The sequence below is a fragment of the Notechis scutatus genome, chromosome 4 (assembly GCF_049901735.1).
Source record: "Notechis scutatus isolate UNSWTSFEM ecotype Mainland chromosome 4, rNotScu1.2, whole genome shotgun sequence".
Classification (NCBI taxonomy): domain Eukaryota; kingdom Metazoa; phylum Chordata; class Lepidosauria; order Squamata; family Elapidae; genus Notechis; species Notechis scutatus.
Window position 1 is genome coordinate 138,375,619 of NC_142012.1, and position 20,133 is coordinate 138,395,751.

Sequence of the window (20,133 nt, forward strand, 5' to 3'; positions counted from 1 at the left end):
TGGTCTCCAATCTTGGCAACTTTAAGACTTGTGGATTTCAACTCCCAGAATTCCTCAGCCAGAAAAGCTGGCTAGGAATTCTGAGAGTTGAAGTCCACAAGTCTTAAAGTTGCCAAGGTTGGAGACCCCTGCTATAGAGTGTAAAGGAGGAAACGCTGATAAGCCATTATATAATAAATACATAGAAACATGAGAGCCAGGACAGTGTGGTGATTCCAATGTTAGATTAGATTTAGGGACATTCTTTAAGTGTACTTTCACCCACGGAACTTATAAAGTGACTGTAGCTTAGTCACTTTTTTCAGGCAACCTACCTCTTGCACTTTTGTGGAGATAAAAAGAGGAGATTGTCAGTAACTGCTTTAATTTCTTGAAGAAATGGTGGCATATATTTCTAACAAAAAAATAAAATGAGCAACAATGGATGCATATTATAATTGTATTATTTTATCTCACTTGTTTGCCATCAGGCTACATATAAACAGCTGATTTCAATACTATTATTAATCTAATACTTATGTACTTTCAGGGAAGAAAATACCTATTCATTATGAATTCATCTAACTATTCTTTGCGGAACGAATCTGATTTAATACAAACACTAATAGCAGTAAAAACAGGCCTTTATTTCGTTAATTTCACCTTCACTACCACTATGAGTATATTGATAATTAATATTGTAAGACAGAATTACAAAATGAGGAAAGAAGTCAGATACTTCTTTCTTTGCCACCATCTCATTGGCTCTACTTTATTCTGTGCTTTTGGCGTTATAAGCAATGCAATACAAACATCCCAAGTGCAGACACTCTGGATCTGGATCATCTTCAGAGTACAAGCAGCAACTGCAGAATCTGTCCTCATTACTTTAGCTTTGATGGTTCTCAATACTTGCCTTGCAGTTTGCTGGCCTTTGAGATACTTGGCATTTGCACTCAGTGAAAAATAAAGTGACAGCTTCTATTTGGATTGGGACTATATTCAAATCTATATTATTGATCATTATTGAAGGTACAGAGCAAAACCCAGAGGAAATTTTTGAAGAGGAACCCTCTTGTCCTACCATGCTTGGTGGCAATTTTGCAAAAATATCTGGTCTTCTTCTCATATCACTTCTTGCAGCTGCCATAATGACTGGTTACATCTTATTGTGCAGAGAAGGAAAACTTTCTGGTCATTTTAACTCTTCAAATAAGAAAGCCAGAAAAACCATTATTATTCATGGCTTGCAAATGAGTTTTCATATTCTTCCACCCTTGATTATTGGAGCCATTGGAAAAGGAACAGAACACACAGAAATAAAATTTGGAGCTTTTGTGATTTTCTCCTTTGCACAAAGCTTTAGTCCCGTGGTTTATGGACTTCGTAATAAGGAAATGCTGGAGAAACTATGCATCAGAAAAAAAGGAACTCAAGACAATAACTACTTGGTAAATAATAATAGCAACCCACTGCAGCTTCAAATGACTGAAAATCCAGTAAATGGAAAAACAATTTCTCTATGTAATGTATAAATGTCTCAAAGGCAAGTAATATATATAATAAATTGGGTGTTTATGTTTCTGAATATATTTCTGGATTATAACTCTTGGATGCTTCAGAATTATATAAAACACATGCAATGATTCAACTCAACTGAATATATAGAGTTAAAAAGTTATATTGGGCATTTCAAGGCCAGTGAAATAGCCTATCTACAGCTCAGTAAAGATTCATAACCGACTTGGGAAAACAACAGCCAACTGCAGATTCCTCACTTATCTGAGAAAAGGGCAGCCAATTTGTTGGTTCACAGAAATACTGTTACTAAGAAACTAAAAAAGTCCCTGTCTTAATCAAATTGGTTTCTAAAGTGAAAGCAATTCTGTTAATGAATATTCTCTCTCTCTTATCTCATTTCAACGGATTATACTTTTAATCAAGGGCTTGGCTGACATACCCAGCTAGGATCTTGAAGTGCTACATTTTTACTTCAAAGAAGGGTTGAACACAAATCCAGGTCTACGTAGAGTCCCAAGTCTCATTTTTTTCAGCCTCAAAACACTTTCAGACCACACTGTTCAATTGTGATGGTATTTGGTGGAAAGCATCCTTGAGGGCAGCAAGCTATTTTGTCTGTGTTGTCATGCTTTGATTTATATTTGTACTTTTTTTGTTTAATAAAATATTTGTTTAAATAAAAATGTTTCCTTTGGCGTGCACACTCTCTCCTCTCTCTCTCCCTCCCTCCCTCTCTCTTTCTCTCCCCCCCCCCCCCGATCTGGCTTTGTGAAGCGCTTTTGCAGAGAAGGTATCTATGGATGTTCTCCTAAATATCATCAGTCATTTGTTTCTCAGCTATTGTTTTTTTCATTGAAACAGAACATATTTTATTTCATTTTATTAAGATCCTAATCCTTAGATAAGCTATTTTTTTGCTCTCTCATCAGTTTTTTTAAAATCTGCTTTATTGATAGGCCATGGTCTCATGATGGCTATTTCGTGAAAACACTTATACCCATCATTTCAGATGTGTTTGTAGGCCCCAAAGGTTTGGGAACTAGACATCCAAAATAATAATCCAAATATATATTCCTGTGTAGCTCTGCATTTGAAAGGCCTTTCAACATGTTCTTCAGAAATATGCTTCAAGCAATCTTGCATCATTATTACTGACATTGGGAGTGAAGGCAGAGAGATAATTTAGTCTTCTTTCTCCTCTGCCCTCAATAACCTTCCTGGGTGAAATATATGTGAGGAAATGAATCATTTGCAGCAAGTCATGCACATTTGGAATTGATTAGCATTAGGAATTGATCTTTATACAATTAATTGTAATATTAAGGTAAAATTGAAACATTTGGTATAATTATGAATGAGAGACTGGTTAGAATGCAATATGGTTGGTGGTTAGAATGCAATATTGCAGGCTGACTCTGCCCACTGCCAGGAGTTCGATATTGACCAGCTCAAGGTTGACTCAGCCTTCCAACCCTCTGAGGTCGATAAAATTAGGGCACAGATTGTTGGGGGCAATATGCTGACTCTGTATTCTGACCCAGCCTTTGCAAGTAGTGATAAGACGTTTTCTCACGAGTACAACAAACCCCTTTTGATAACAGGGCAGTCACAGTCTTTTATTCATAGGGATAAACAAAAAAGCAAACATAATTAGTCCCAACAAACCTGGGTTTATCCAAGAAATCCGAATTGCTTGTATACTAGAAATGAACAGTTGTCGGAAATAACCGGCCACTCCCAAACCCCTCCTATTTATTTCCCAGCCAGGGAGGAACTGGCTATCATCTGCATCTACCTCTCCCTGTGAGCCAACTTACTGTTTTCCTTTGCTCAGCTCTCTTTTCCTCTCTGCACATATGCGCATCTGGGATGGGCTCCATCTGTTCCTCCCTCTGTCAACTCAGGCCCCAACACAGCTGCCACTCTACCTGGGGGAGGACGGAAGGCCCCGGCACTGCCTCTGTCTTATCACAGCCTTCCAAAGGCTCCGAAGCTGGCCCAGGCTCTCCCTCCACCTCCTCCTCATCTGACTCTGCAGCTATCTCTGCTGGCAGCCAATGGGCCACAACACTCTGTAAGCCACCTAAAGAGTGCTGTAAAGCATTATGAAGTGGTCTATAATTCTATGGTTATTTATTGACAAATCAATTTTGTTCCTCCCTCATAAAATGTATGACCAACATTTGTAAACACAGGGCTCTCACTACTCGGAAGCAAACTAAGAAAGATAGTAAGAGTTTTTGCATCATACGCAGCCTTGACTAAAAGAAGTTGCATGTGGTTAGGTATTATCTGAGATTTACTTGGAAGTGTATTGCTGAAAAGTAATGGAACAAAAGCTGTTTGCATAGTATAAGTATAATTAGGAGAAATACTTCACTCCATCATATAGTTCACCTCATTCCGACCAAGTTTACCTAAGCCATGCAGATCCTGAGAGTTCAAGTTTTCTTCTCTTGTTTATAAGTAGATGCTTTAAACAATTCTTTGGTGTGTGTATACCATAAGCACAATTCTAAGAATATATTTATTATTCTGATCTCCCAGTCAAGGCTCAGACCAAGTATACGCCAAAAACTACATTAGTTCTTCTGGTGAATGGCTTACATCCTGCCCTGAATGGAATGCACTCCTGTTGGTCTTGCTAGATCATCCGGGGGGTATTCAGAACCTATGGGCATACACACGCATAAATATATTTGATCAACCATAAAGAGTTGGGTGGCAATATTGTGTAACAATAATAGACCTGAATAAAATGTAATAAAATTATATTAAAACAGTATAACAAAATAAAATTGTTAAACATATGTAAAATTCTATTGTTACTGAATGTGACATAACTCATCCTGAGCATAATATTTAGTCTTCATTATTGCAAATCATATTCTATTCTAATTTATGTTCATTAATAGCAGTGGAACAACATTTTGCTACATTATAGGAAATGTTAGTCTTATTGTCTTACAAGAGAAAAGCAAGATAAAACTTATCTCAACATCCTGGCATGTGTTCCAAAAAGGGAGAGATACAGCTACCTTGATAATATGAGCAGAACAACAAAACAAATTGATGATTTCTGTGGAATTAGAATTGCTGACACAAGTTCTTCTGGAAAAAGGAATTTTGGCAAATTGCCATTGAGGATGGCTGAATGAAAACACCATGTCTGGCTTTTTAAAAGGTTCACTGCTGAGCAGGGAATGTGTATAGTTAATCATCTACTCGGTTCCCATCCAAATACTCCTTGATATGATGTGAAATTGAACTAACTTCATTGTGTTTTCTTCCTCAAGAAACCCAACCTTAATAATTTGAAACAGGACAATATCTGGTCAAGAGATATTGAGTCAAAGAAAGACCATTTTTTGTATAACTGGGAGATACCTAGAACATTGAAATTGATCAATCAAAACTAGAGGGATTGATCCAGTTGGGAAAACATGGCACAGAATCTCAGGTGGAATCCTATAGTAAATATATATTTACTATTATATAGTAAATATATTACTATATTTACTATTTTAAATATAGTAAGGCTCCTGAAAATTCAAGCAGAAATCTTAGCCACAAGTCCAAGGCAAAAGATAATAGTTAATTATAATTCCTTTTTTATCTCTACCTGACAGTCTAAGCTAGTAGTAATTTGCCCCATCTCAGTGCCAGGCCTAAAGCCTGGTTTGTTCAAGAATATATAACAGCTAAGTAAGACATTATAGTATAAGGCCATCAATAATCAATAAAATCTTAGCCAGACTTCTCATTATAAGTTAACAGAACATTTAAAAACAAAGTATAAAACTTTCTTGACAACAAAGGAATGGGTGGTCCAGTGACTTCATGCTAAGAATTCTGTTCTTTTTTTGCAATTTCCAAACATAAGAGCTGGAGCCAATCTCCTTAAGGGAACTATATGCCCGTTGAGCAATATAGTCTCAGGCCCTTTATAATGCATATAAGGAGCAACATAGCCTATTAAGCTTGAGTCTAGAAGAACCTATAATACTCTTTCTGATTGTCTCATTGTGACAGCATCAGAAATTCAAAAATGTTCACTGAAATTTGACAAAACTCCCAGAGTGGATCCTATCTGCTGCAAAGCTTTTCAATACAAGATAGCCTGATAGAGTCCTGTTTTGACTTTACTCTTCGCATACATAGTTCATACAGGATGTATCCCCCAAGACTGGAGCTAGGCCCATAATTTAAAAAGGAAAAGAAAAGAACTGGCTAATTATAAATGTATTAGACATCTAAGCATAACTTTGTTGGAAAATGCAAGACTGGATAAAGGAAGAATCCAGGGGTGGGATTCCATCAGTATAACAACTGGTTCGGTGATCACGCACGTACTCCGCATTACAAACAGCTCTAACACTTACATTCTACAGCAGTCCCCCTGAAGAAAACAGATGAGGAGCGGCAAACCACTCTGCCGCGCGAATCAGCTGTGCTCTAAACAAAGGAAGTAAAGGACAGGAAAGAGCAGGGGTGGGGGACAGTCCCACATGCTCATCGCAATGAACCAAAGCAAGGGTTTCACCCAAACCGGTCCGAATCAGTAGAATCCCACCCCTGGAAAAATCTATATTAAATAGCAAACAAGCACATTTTGGGGCCATTAATTATGATATCTTCCTGGACTGTTTTCAGGAGTCATGAATAATGCTTTATTGTCCACTCCAATGTGGGCAGTTCCAAACTATAGTTATATGGGAAGATTGGCCAACTCAGAAGAATTGAGGCCTTTGAACTATGGTGCTGGAGAAGACTCCTGCGAGTCCCTTGGACTGCAAAGTGATCAAACCGGTCAGTCCTAGAGGAGATCAACCCTAACTGCTCTGTAGAAGGCCAGATCCTGAAGATGAAACTCAAATACTTTGGCCACCTAATGAGAAGGAAGGACTCACTGGGTAAAAGCCTAATGCTGGGAACGATTGAGGGCAAAAGAAGAAGGGGACAGCAAAGAATGTGCTGGATGGACTCATTGAAGCAGTCGGCATGAGCTTAAATGGACTCTGGGTAATAGAGGCCAGAAAGGCCAGGAGGAATGTTGTCCATAGGGTCACGATGGGTTGGACACAACTTTGCAACTAACATGTTTGGACCCAACGGGAGTACTGTAGAACTTACCACTATAATATTTAACTATATAGAACTATCAGAATAGATTTTCTATCAGTTTGGAGTGAGGTATCATCAGAGATGAAGATTCAACTATACAACATCACCCTGGCCAGGCTAGAGATGCTGTGGAAATCTTGACCCAATGCTTGAAAGTTATGAGATTCTGAATGGCATCTTTAAAAACCCACAAAGAATGCTAGCAAAATATAATTTTTGATTAATCAGAAACACTCTGATCACCTTTCACTCTAGTTCAGGGCTGTCAAACTTGTGACCCACGGGCCAGATACATCATGTCTTGCCCAAGCTCATGCCTGGTTTAGCAAAGGGGGGTGGGAGTTGTGATATGTCACGTGATGCCATCATGACAATGCAGGTTTGACACCCCTGCTCTAGCGATTGTTTGATGGGAGCATGCCTCTTGTAAGCAAGTAGGTCCATGGCATAAGGGGTCATCCTGGGCTTACGATATCTGTTAAGGCTATGGCCAGGTAAAATATTTATGTACCAGTTGCAGTTTTTCATAGATTATGACTTCCTATCAACTATGACTCATAGCTTTATTACCAAATTAGTATAATTTCACACAGAAGACTTAGGCTGCTTGTTTCCCATGCTGATACTGGCTCTAAATGAAATTGACAATAATGCTGGCTGTATGTTTTGTCTGAACAGAAATTGCCACAATCTCTGATTGGCAGCTTCCCCTGCTTCTTTACTGCCTTTTGTGCTGAGAAAGCAAATAAAACTCCATGCACAGTAGAGACACTGCTTATTCACAATGATTATTTCTACCAGCAGACCAGTGGGGTGAGAGATACATCACATTTTCATCACCCTTGTTCTCAGTTGATTTAAAAGAAGAAACTGATACATTTGTTGATTTCACTTTAGCCCTTGTTCTCATTCCAAAGAGATGCTTTCTCCCAGCATCTGGCTTTTTAGGATAACTTCAACAAGCAAAAAATATTACTAGATCTGGTCTAGGGCAATTGGGAAAGAAGGAGGGCATTGGTTTATCACTTGTGAGGAAGAGATGTGGGGGTTGCTAGCAAATGCATACACAAGACATAATCCTCCTGTCTTCCAATCTTCCAATAGGAGTGGAGGAATTGCCTGCAATGAAATGAAGCACAGCAGACAGCCTGCATAACACTGTTTGTTCCAGATGAATCCGAAAAACATTACTTTTGACACAGAACAAGGGAAAAGAAAGGAGGGGTTGGACTCACAGCAGGTCAGGAGTAGCTTGAAGATAATGCCACATATTCATGACTTCCAGAATTAGTAACTGGGCCATCCTTGAGCTAGGAGAAGCAGATGAAGCCCTAAACTATTATAAGATACTCTATGTGAGGCTGCCTTTGAAAATGACCCAGAAACTACAGTTGATAGTAATGTAGCTTGTTTATAGCCTCCTGGTTTCTAGCCCTGTGTCTTAACCACTGGACGAAACCACCTCTGTAATTTAAAATGTTATGCTTCTCTCTGAAGCTTAGGAAACAATGAAGAAGTAGCTTTGAATATTGTGGTCAAATTAGGTAGGTTGTGTATGTAGGAGACATAATGCTGGGTGAGCAAATGACTCAGAGAAACAATTCTCTTACGGGGTGTGCATGAGACATAAGAAGATTGATAAGCAAAGCCAAAATGGGAAAACGGCTACGGAGGAAAAATTGTGAAGACAAACTTGGGACTTCTCATTCTAGTAATCTAGCATGAGAATCTTATCTACTCACATTTTCATGCTTTCAAAGGTTTAGGTTTAGACACTGGGGCAGGTAACAGGAGCTCACCCCATTGCATGGTGCTTGGGTCTTGAACCTGGGCTGTCCAGCTGACAAGCCTAGCATCTTAACTGCTGAGCCATTGCACCCCTTAATTGAATTAATGTTTAAACAATTGTACACATAATTAAAATGTTTATTTCCCATAGATTTAATAGTTTCCCCCTTCTGACAAACAAAAGATATAGTTCTGCAGCAATTTTTGGTAGGAGGATTTAGGCTCCCAGAGCAAGAATTTGTGTTAGAAGTTCTAACATATGGCATATAGTGATAGCGATTTAGAAAGTCTGTACATTTGGAGATAGGCTGTCCAATTTCATGTACTTGTAGTGAGGATAGGAAATATAATGAAAGCAAAACATGGAAATATAAGCATAGTTTCAAACAGGTCTTTTATTACATGTGGTATTAAATACTTCTGGTATTAGGTATTAAAAGGAATTAGGGAAGTCACATGGGTATAGCAAGCATTTGCATTACAACTGTTTAAGGGAGAGACATAAGAGAAAGAAGTAAAACTAATACAAAAGCTTTTGAAGGCCTAGTATTTTAACATCAGTTTATGTATTATATATTGAGTTTATGCATTATGCATTATACATTGAATATATATATATCATGGTAATATATATTATATATTCAGTCAAGGCCATGCCTATGTTACTCCATGTTAAATCATCCTATTTATTCCAAGACTCAGCAATTTAGATCAGATAAACATAAATACTTGTCAACGGAAGCTGAAGGTATTGACCCCATATAGAAGGTGGTAGTTTAGTGATGCGGTTGTATAACATTGTTAAGAAACTTTTCAAGAAAACCCATTACTGGAATAAAGGAAAGTGACGCAATCTTTGCTTGAGCTGTGGGCAAGGCATCCAGACAAGGGTCCAAAGGTGAACAAAGTTTATCATTAGCATGCTAAAAGCACAATCCCTGAATATTTAGATCAGCATTGTTGAGACTGTGCTTAGAATATTATAGGATGGAACTTGTTACATAGGATTGCATGCACAGTAAGTAAAAGTGGGAAGTAGCAACTAACCAGCGAATGGAATTATAATCTTAGGCTTCAGCAAACTATACAAATAGCTTGGTGTAAAAATATCTTGGGGCTCCTCTTTTGCTGAAGCTATCAATGAGATGCTCCTGTGCTTCTGTGCAGAAATAAAGTATTTGAATTCCACTTTCCATGACTCTGTGTGATTCATTGGCCCATTGTGCCTGGTGAATGAACCCAGTGTTGGCACTGGGTCAATAGTTTGGAGATGCCCCCTTCCATTCCAGGTTTTAATGCTTAAATGGCTTAACCAAAAGAATTAGGTTAAAAGAAGGTAACCATAATTTTATTCTTTTCATGTTTTATATTATACAACTCAAACAATATACATAATTTTCTCTCTACTGTTTTTTCCCAACCTATGAAGTGGATTGGGTTAAAAGAGAATGACTGGTTCAAAATCCACCATTTTTCTTTCATTCTAACCTTCCTTTAGATTAGAATTCAAGCTACCACTTCCTGGTCCAGAACCTTAATCATTGTACTAAACTGGCTCTCACCTTATTAACAACAAAAAGACTCCAATGTTATTCAGATGCTGTGCGAACTTATCCTAGTAAACCTCATATGCTGTGCATTAAAAGCTATCTGGAAGCTGTCTGAATCTGAGTCTTTCATGTTGCAGTTTCCTTTTCTATTTTCATGTAGCTATTTTGCTAGAAGGAAAAGATTCTTGATCAACCATTTCTTCAAGTAGGGCCTGGCTCTGAGAGGATTGTAAGTAGTCCTGTCTGGGCCCAAGACAAATATCTCAAATGAGAGTGCTGGGGCTTCAGCTTGGCCTTTAATCCCCAGTGTCAGCACTGATAACCGAAAGATGAAAAGCAAGAGTAAAAACATACTGAACATTTATTCCTTTTCTGCTGCTACTGCAACAGCAATTGCCTTGAGACATGTGAGGGTCTGGGCAGCAAAATATGGATGACCACCAGCTAACCTGTGGTTAAGTTATCTGTACTGCTGCTTATGCCCTCCGATGCTTTGAATTCCCACAGTCCAGCTATGAAGGAGAACCAGCACTTGCTGGGAAAGCTGTTCTGGCTTCCAAGGATCTTGCTTTCAATGCATATGGTGCTGCTCAAGGGTTGGCTGATCCGGGAGTGCCATCAGAGCTAGAAACAGTAACAGGAGCAGCAGTGGCTCCTAATAGAATAACAGAGTTGGAAGGGACATTGGAGGTCTTCTAATCCAACCCCCTGCTTAGACAGGAAACCCTACACCATTTCAGACAAATGGTTATCCAACTTTTTAAAAACTTATTTATTTATTTATTTGATTTGTCAATCACTTACAAGATAATAGGTATAAGTATATACATAGTTATGAATACATGAAATGGGTACATATAAGAAAAATAAAAGAAACAATAGGACAGGGACGGTAGGCATGTTGGTGCGCTTATGCACACCCCCTACAGACCTCTTAGGAAAGGGGTGAGGTCAATAGTAGACAGTCTAAGGTTAAAGTTTTTGGGGTTTGGGGAAGAAACCACAGAGTCGGGTAGAGTATTCCAGACATTGACCACTCTGTTGCTGAAGTCGTATTTCCTGCAATCAAGTTTGGTGCGGCTAACCTTGAGTTTGTATCTATTGTGTGCTCTTGTGTTGTTATGGTTGAAGCTGAAGTATTCATTGACAGGTAAGTCATTGCAATGTATGATTTTATATACCATACTTAGATCAGACCGAAGACGGCGTAATTCAAGGTTTTCTAGGTCTAGAATTTCAAGTCTGGTGGCACAAGGTATTCTACAACGAGTAGAGGAGTGGAGAACTCTTCTTGTGAAATATTTCTGGACTTTCTCAACTGTGCTAATATCAGATACGTAATGTGGGTTCCAGACTGATGAGCTGTATTCGAGTATTGGTCTAGCAAATGTTTTGTATGCTCTAGTTAGTAGAGTGATGTTACCAGAGAAAAAGCTACGTAGGATTAGGTTAACAACTCTTAATGCCTTTTTGGCTATGTAGTTACAGTGGGCTCTAGCACTTAGATCATTAGAGATGAGTATTCCAAGGTCCTTTACAGAGCTTGGATCATCAACAAGATCTTGACTATTCAGCTTGTATTTTATTTTCTGATTTTTTTTGCCAATATGTAAGACAGAGCATTTATTTGTTGAGATTTGAAGTTGCCATTTGTTTGACCATTCTGATACATAGTCAAGATCTTTTTGAAGGGTAGCAGTATTGTCTGTGGTATTGAACAGCTTTATTGAACAACTTCCAGTGTTGGAGCATTCACAACTTCTGGAGGCAAGTTGTTCCACTTATTAATTTTTCTAACTGTCAGGAAATTTCTCCTTAGTTCTAAGTTGCTTCTCTCCTTGATTAGTTTCCACCCATTGCTTCTTGTCCTGCCCTCAGGTGCTTTGGAGAATAGCTTGACTCCCTCTTCTTTGTGGCAGCCCCTGAGATATTGAAACACTGCTATCATGTCACCCGCTAGTCCTTCTTTTTGGTTGCTCTTCTCTCACTCATACTCTCCTTTGTACTGGGCACTATTGCTTCCTTCCCTTACTAGTAGGCTACCAGGTTGAAAAACAAACAAACAGCTATAAAGGTTAGACAAGCTACAGAAAAATTGTCTTGCTGCCATCTAGTGGTAAAGTAGAGTTTGCAGCCAAGATAAAGTCTCCATATCTTCTGAAGGTAGCAAGGAATGGACAGGAAGCCAAGAGTGGTTGGCATCCCTGTGCATACAAGTCTTAAGTCTATGCTCTTCGTTTATTTATTTATAAAATTTATTGGCAGCCCATTTTACCATAGGGCAACTTACAATCATAGACATATACTTAGATAAAAAAACATAAATAAGGTAAAACCATTAAAATCCTTAAAAGGGTGGGGAGGGCAGGGGGAGGTGGGAATCTGTTGTTATTTAGCCACTACAGTGGTGGTATGCTACTGGTTCGGACTGGTTCAGCCGAATCAGTAGTAAAAAAATCTGACAATCAGCTGAGAGAATAAAGACGACACAAGTGCAGGATTGGCCCTCCCACCCGCCCCTGCGCTTTTCTCTTCTTTATCCTGTCAGCTGATTGGTGCTGTAGGTCTCAGCTGGTATGGGGAAAGCTGCGCATCGGCGTTAGGCAAAACACGCCCACCAACCCACGCCCACCAAACCAGTGGTAAAACAATTTGAATCCCACCACTGAATCACCACCACTATGCTTTTCCCCTTTGGGGCTGCAAGCTAACTGGCAGAGCCAGGTCTTCAGGCCTTATGAAAGGATAGGAAGGTTAGGGCCAACCCCATATCAAGGGGCAAGATGTTCCAGAGGGCAAGTGCAAATGCAGAGAGGCTCAATTGTGGTTGTAAGTTGAAGACTACCTATACATCCAATGTTCCCCACAACAATTATTTGAGGTAGATTGGGCTGAGAAAGAGCAACTGGTCCAAAGTCACCCTGGTTGTTTTATTGTTTTAAATTGAAAATAATTGTATAACACCATCCTGCCATCTCAATAGACCTAACTAAAGACTATACAAGTGATAATCATGCTGGGAAAAAAATAACTTTTGATTATTTTTTAAAGAGCCTGACATCACGCAGAAAAAATATGCAGGGCAGAAGGACAGGTCAAGGTTGTTCACAGGAATAGAAACTAAGTTTGTTTTCAGAGGACAAAAATCAGGCGTGAAGAATATACACAAGTAAGGTGTGAAGAATATGAATTTACAAATGCAAAAGGTATCTGCTAGTCTAAGAGCAGAAGAATGCCTAAGTAGAAAATATTATCTTTGATTAAATGTTAGGGATGCCTGTTGCTTATAGCATACTCTGAGAAATACAAAACTAATCTGATGCATTTGAATTTATTTTTTATAGCCATCAACCTCAAGGTCTGCCAAATGAATTTCAGTACATCATTTTCCAAGAATAACCAATGAGATGTCACACATCCTGCTAAGAAAGGCTTTTAAAGAATTTTTATTTTAATAATTATGTTATTATCAAAAAATTGATTACATTGCAAACAACAAGCAGAAAAAATACATTAAATTTTTATCTGACTTTTTAAAAACATTATTTTCGTTAAAAAAATAATGAGTTGATATGTTGCAAAGCAACAATTATCCATTAGCATTATATTTATTTCAAAAAATGCCGTTGGATTTTACAAGGCTTTTGTAAAAAGTCTTAGAAAACAAATGTGATGCCCCACATACCCAGAAAATGGATTACTGGAAGTGGTGGCAAGCAATTTCACCTGTTTGCCTTGTGCACATGGAAGTTGTGTCATTGACTACACCATTCATAGCAGTAGTTTTATGACAGCAGCCATGATCTGCTCTCAAAATTCTGTATGTACCTCCCAAATTTTGCTTACTTCTGGTTTGAATCTCTTGTTCCCCAGTACCACGATCTATTCTCATGACTAAGGTTTGTGCTTTGGACTAGAGCAGGCCTGTCAAACCTCTGGCCCATGGGCCGGATGCGTCACACGCTGGCCACACCTATGCCCGGTTTAGCAAAGGAGAAAAAAGTCCCAATACATCGTGTGACGCCACCATGACGCCGTGAGTTTGACACCCCTGGACTAGAGGAAAACTGTTCTGTTTCTATTCTCGATCTTATTGCCCGACGAAAGCATTCTGAAATGTTTTCATCTGAAAATGTTCTCTTTCCCTTTTCAGGTATAGAAGCTAACCAGGCATGAAGTTGACTTTTATTAGGGGCAAAAAGGCAGGTACATGTTACGATCCACACTGGGAAGTGAATATTTTCTTCCACTGTATCTGAAGGCAGCAAGCTAGCTGAGGGGTAAAGCACATTCTGTGTCAGAGGTCTCCAACCTTGGCAACTTTAAGACTTGTGGACTTCAACTCCCAGAATTCTCCAGCCAGCATAGAATTGTGTCCTTCAAAATGTTATTCTTGTAAGGTGACTATCATTATGTCTAATCCTACAATTCTCAGAGCCAATTCAGCAATGGAGATTTCTACAGGTGGTCCTCAATTTACAACCATTCACTTAGGTGACCGTTCAAAGTAACAACGGCACTGAAAATAGCGACCAGTTTTCACACTTAAGACCGTTGCAGCATTTCCAAGGTCATGTAATGAAAATTAGGGTGCTTGATAACAGGCATTTATTTGTGACAATTGCACTGTCTCTGAGTTATGTGATCCCCATTTGTAGCCTTCCTACTTGGCTTCTAAAAAGCAAAGTCAATGGGGGAAAACAGATTCACTAAACAACTGCATGATTTGCTTAATAACTGTGGCAAAAACATTCGTAAAATGGGGCACAAGTCACTTACATTTTCAAAACTTTGAAAATGTTAGGCTTACTGCTTTGGCATCTTTCATTTAAAACTTTTTATTCCGTGCATGTTAACTTTATGTGCTATATAAATATCTCGTTGTGTTGAAATGATTAATTAAAGAAATAGAAACCAATAAAACAAATTTAATGGAGTTAAACTACTTATTCAAACAACTTTTGGAGCTCTATTTTGACACTTTCAATAATAGTTTAGAGACATGATAGTTTGTTAGCAGACAATTCTTTTTGCTTGTTTAAGAAGGAAAATGAAAGCACTTAATATAGCAACTGCTTCTATAACTCTGCTAGTTGGTGGCCTTCTGACTGCAACCACCAAGTAGAAAAATGTTTCAGTGGTGCTGCTTATGACTCAACTTTTCTGGAAAGAAGGACGTGCAATACTCTTTTTATTCCGAGACAAGTAAGTGCTTTGCTCTTTTAGGGTGATCATGGCATAATTTTTGCTTTACTGCTATTTGCTTTCCCTAAGTTTGTTCCACTAGGTCTGTTTTAATACTTAAAATTAGCAAACAATTGTAAGGTTCACATGTCACTGCAAATTTTACATGATTTTGTATTACTGTGTTATTTTAATTTTTGCAAACTACTTGCATCTTCTACTTTTCTTTTATAGAAATATGGCTTGATATGGTTTTAATAATAAATATATTTAATTTGAGAGCCACCTTGTGAAGGGATGAAACACACCAGGCTAAAAACTCAAAGATTGTATGGTCCTGTCATAGACACAAGCTATTCAGATTACTTTGGGTGGGCCCCTTTCTCTTAATACTAGGAAGGAAGAAGGCCATAGCAAGCAATTTCTGAAAATATTGCTTAAAAAAATTATAAAAAGGTATTCATACAGCACCCAGCAGTCAAGAGTGACTTGAAAGTACAAAAAAACTTCCTTAACTTTAATGAACTGTAATGTTTGTTGATATATTGTACAATACACTCATTTTACAATATGCTGATTTCATGATCTTTCATGACAAGCCACATATGATATAATTGTTACATTATTTATTAAATAAATATTTAATGGTATTTATTAAATAAATAATACGTAATATAATTATAGCATAACTTTCATGCTTATTTTTTTTAACAATAATGGCATACTGAAGAATTTAAAAAGAAATCGTCAGTGTCAAATGATATGCATTCATTTGAAAATAATTTGCATTTTTCACTTTAAATACTGTGTTATTAAGTGACTCCTGGTTTGGTGTGAACCTTTGTGATACATTTGAGTATTGTGTATCATGTAAGATTGTAATAAGGAACCTCTGAGCTTTATGTAACTTAGGGCCTTACCGAGTGTAAATCTAACATGGCAACGACGGATTTTAAACTTTTTTTAGGAAAATCTGTTCAAAGGATATTATTAAAATGTACAATACCTAGTTAACTGTGGTTTCATAATGTGCTTGATGATCTCATGTAATATAATTGATACCTTTGTTGGCCCATCCCAATGCTGGTTTTGTTCACCAGTGTGATGGACCAATAAATTCAAGCAGGGTAGACAAAAGTAGAATTTAAACTGTACTATGTCTGCATTGGTTAACATGACATGAAATTAAAAAGGTGTTGCAGTACAGAAATTCCGTTGCTGCAAGTCATATGTAGTTTTATTTTTCTCATTCCATTTAATTTTGACACTACCCTCTAAATAAATATTCTCATTTTAAAACATTAAATATCTGCTGTGCTAAGTCTGCAGTTGTCAACATGACCCTGGGAAATTTTTTATCTATTCTACATAATACATTGGTGTCATCGGATTATGAGTTATCCATCTTGATTCTTCTTCATATTCTTGAAATGCTTCCACTGGTGATGTCAGAATCTGTAAGTAGAAATAGGGTATAATTAAAATGCTGGGTTTTGTGGAGTTTGATGTTCAAATTATGAAGTTGAGGACAATAACGAAGTTCAGAGCTTCTTAAAAGAGTTAGGAAATCATAAATTTATAACCCAACCCCATGTTACACTTTTCTATAACATTGGAGAAGATATTGTAAGCCAGGCCTCAAATTTTATATGACTATGCTATAATTTCTATCTTAAGCAGCAATAAAATAAAAGACTTTAGGATTCTTTATTATTTTTTATTTATCGCAATCTTTACTTGTTTAAATAGAATTATTATTCTTTATAATGTAAATGGAAAGCTCAGGCTGTTCTTATTTAATTCATGAACAAATATGCTGAAGATGGAGCAAATATTTAATGTTAATGCTTTTTGGAGGGGTTTGTGACAGCATATGTACCAAAAGGGATTTCCAGATTAACTATACTAGTGAAATAAATACATTGGTGTTTGATTTAAGATTCAATGGATCTGATACATTCGAAGATTATTTTGTAGAGAATTAGAAATAAGAGCACTTTTGAAAAATTCCAGGAGACTTGTGTTTTGTAAGTCAAGAGAGAATAAAGCCTATAACCGCTTTGTAATCCTTTGTAATGGAAAGGATTTCATTCTTCGCTAGTCAGGTAGAATTTTTTCCCTTCTATTAACAGTTTGGTCTTAGTGGTCCTCATAAGCTGTTCCGTTCCTCCCTATTTTTCCCAAGAGGAAATTCTGACAATAAATAGAAAGCAAGACTATTCTATTCCAGACAGTTTTTAAAAAACAATTATTTTTTGCTCTTCTATTTCCATCATCTATATTTTATGCGATGTGTACAGTACGCTTCTGTTTAACAAAAACAAATTTGTTTTTAAGATCCTGTCTTCATTTTTAAAAATGTGTTCCTGCTGCCATTCGGTGTATCTAATGCAGTGAAACAAGATAACATGCTATTAATTTCAAAAGCAAGAGAAAAGCTGTTTCAACGGGGTTTGTGACAGTGATTGGCTTTTTGTTTGTGGTTTACTTTAATTATTTTTTAGAACGTTAGATCTGGATTGTTAAAACTGAGAGTACTTCAGTGGCTGCTCTGACTTCCATGATGCCAAAAGGTCAATGGACCACAATAGCAGAGATAGCCTATGAATAAAAAGAATGTCAAAAACAACAACAGACAAGATGCTGCATCTTAGCTTAAGAAGGTTGGAATGCAGCTTGGAATTCTACTATGAATTCAGCCTGATTGTGGCCAATCTGCTTTTTTTTTTTTTACTCCAGGAAGCATATATTAGTATATATCACTTAAGTCATCTTAGTATTTTTAGGTCACTGTTTTTTTCAGGATTAACATTTATGGTCATTCTCCGTGGCATAGAACAATGAAGAAGACTATGATTCTTCATTTTCTAGCAGGCGCTGATTTTAAGAACTCTTTAAGGATGGAAAGGCATTTTGAAGCATAAGCTGTATTGCAAAATAGCTTCCGTTTATGCCTTGCAGATATATTTAGCTGTAACCTTGCTTGTGGTTAAGCAGGGTGCAACACAGATGTAAACAGCTGATTATGCAGCCGGACCTGATGTGCCTGTGATTTTGTCAATAGGCTCAGCATTTCAGTAATCCACTGCAGAATTAGTGCTTTAACAATGGTGGTCTCACCTCTTACATGCTTAACAACAACAGCCACAACAGAGAAAATTATTTGTCGTAAAGAAAATAGCAAAACAGAACAATAGTACTAGAGAGCTAGGACCTAATACGTACTATGTGAAATCTTCATTCATCAAGAAGGGTATTGTGGCGGATTTTCTTTCCGATCTTTTTTTCTTTAAAAAAAAAAAAGAATCTTCTGTTTTTCTCAGTAGGAGATGGCTGTGATTAGTAGAAAGGGATCTGCAGACAGGTTTTTGCCGGAAAATCTGCCATACTTCAAAGCTGCCTTGATGAAGAAACTGGAGCTTTGCTGAACACAGCATAGTAACAATTTACCTTGCATCATCAGTTGATGGCAGGGTTTCCCCCCCACTTCTTCTCCTTTGTTCCCTCCCACACGGTTGCTCTAAGACAACCATATTTGCAATGTCACTTAACAACATTAATCAGATACTGCATTTTAAGGTGAGCTGTCCCTTGCCTTTTCTCGTAGTGGATCTGTGCTGCTGTGGCTGTCTCCGTCTCATTCTGTTGCAAGCCTAAAATGGCAGGCAGGATTAATGCAGCTTGCACTGCCTGCATGGTCTTGAGACTGAATTCATTACACCATGCCAAGTATTTCTAAAGGAAGCATGTAAATGCTCTGCGTGCCATATCATGCCCTAGCAAGAGCTTGTTCTTCCTAATGGAGATTGCTGTATAAGTAGGCATTTTCAGAATTCAATGTCATTTTCTGTACGGTTAGTTAATAGCTCACTTCAAAACCAGCATTGGTTCTATTGTTATTATGATTATTTTAACAAAGAATTAAGTGGATGCTGCTTCCAGTTGGTGTCACCCTCTACCTTGGCTTCTCTTTAAATAATGTATGTTGTATTGCTAATTAATGACAATATCAAATTAAACCCTTCGAAACTGACGTATTTCTTATAAAGCCCATGCAATCTATTTTTAACTCTTACTGCGTAAGAGGTGTGCATAGGGCTTTGGGTTGCTGAGTTGTTTTTTTTCAGGAAGGGCAATCATCCTGGGCTGATGTTCAAGCAGATGTGAGAAGGGGCCTTTGCAGTCAGTGGTCATCTTCAAGCCTTGAACCTTCAGAAAAGGAGAGGAAAGTCCTGTGCTGCAGCTTTAAAAACAAACCATCACCTTTCATCACCACCTTGGATGAGAAGATCTCTCCGCATTCCACATTTCTCTTTCCCATTGATAAATTCAGCTATCTTGGTCACAGTCTATTCAAGCAAGGTGTTTTTGAAAACAGCTTCTTTTTTCCTTTAGGATTGTTTTTTTTTTAATAGTCAAGCTTTCACAGTCTCTCCGTTGCTTTAAACAAGAATGGCTGAGTGCACTGCCATGCTAAGGCTTAATTAAAAACATAAACAGGTAGGTGAAGATTTGCATGTTTTTTTTTACCAATTGTTATTCCACAAAGGAAGAATATTAAAATATAGACACTGAACTGCTAAGCTATTAAATAAGTATATCTGGTAATGAGGTACTTCTAAAATATTTTCTTTGCATTTATTCAAGAGACAGTTTTCTCAGTTTAAGAACATATCTCTTCCAAAATTGAAAATAGCATTTCTGCTAGGTAATCAGGGTGTGGCACCGCTTATGCAATAAAATATTTTTTTAAAAAGCTCGACAATTTTAAAAGATTTGAAAGTCCACTATGAAAATGAATAGGCTTTTTGCTAAGATACAAACGTCTAAGTTGTGAATATAGCTGTGATAAAAATTTAAAATATTCAAATTTTGTGCTAAAAAAGCGGTCTTTTGGTATTTATCATAAAAACTAACTTAATATTTATTGTTCTTTTATAAAGATTACTGACATAAAGTAAGGATAATTTAAATACATATTTTTTTC

At 37.4% G+C, this 20,133-nt stretch overlaps 2 protein-coding genes and 1 long non-coding RNA gene across 3 annotated transcripts in view; 2 read left to right on the forward strand and 1 right to left on the reverse strand.

Annotated features, from left to right (window-relative positions):
* Nucleotides 1-524: 524 nt before the first annotated feature.
* Nucleotides 525-1,514, forward strand: LOC113411044 (putative G protein-coupled receptor 148). Its single transcript, XM_026665918.2, is given in 2 exon segments — nucleotides 525-927; nucleotides 929-1,514. Coding segments are annotated over 2 exon segments (963 nt in total). The 5' UTR covers nucleotides 525-550.
* A 12,003-nt stretch (nucleotides 1,515-13,517) lies between these two features.
* Nucleotides 13,518-18,813, reverse strand: LOC148130935 (uncharacterized). The gene is made up of 2 exons (XR_015749479.1): nucleotides 18,372-18,813; nucleotides 13,518-16,601 (listed from the first exon to the last, which is right to left on the reverse strand). It is a non-coding gene; the product is annotated as an uncharacterized LOC148130935 (long non-coding RNA).
* Nucleotides 18,814-18,959: 146 nt separating this feature from the next.
* The window catches only part of ZBTB38 (zinc finger and BTB domain containing 38), a 36,886-nt gene continuing 35,712 nt past the window's right edge, over nucleotides 18,960-20,133 (forward strand). Inside the window, exon 1 of the mRNA XM_026665959.2 lies at nucleotides 18,960-19,646. The gene's annotated coding sequence lies outside the window, so the exon portion shown is untranslated. The remainder of the gene's footprint in view (nucleotides 19,647-20,133) is intronic.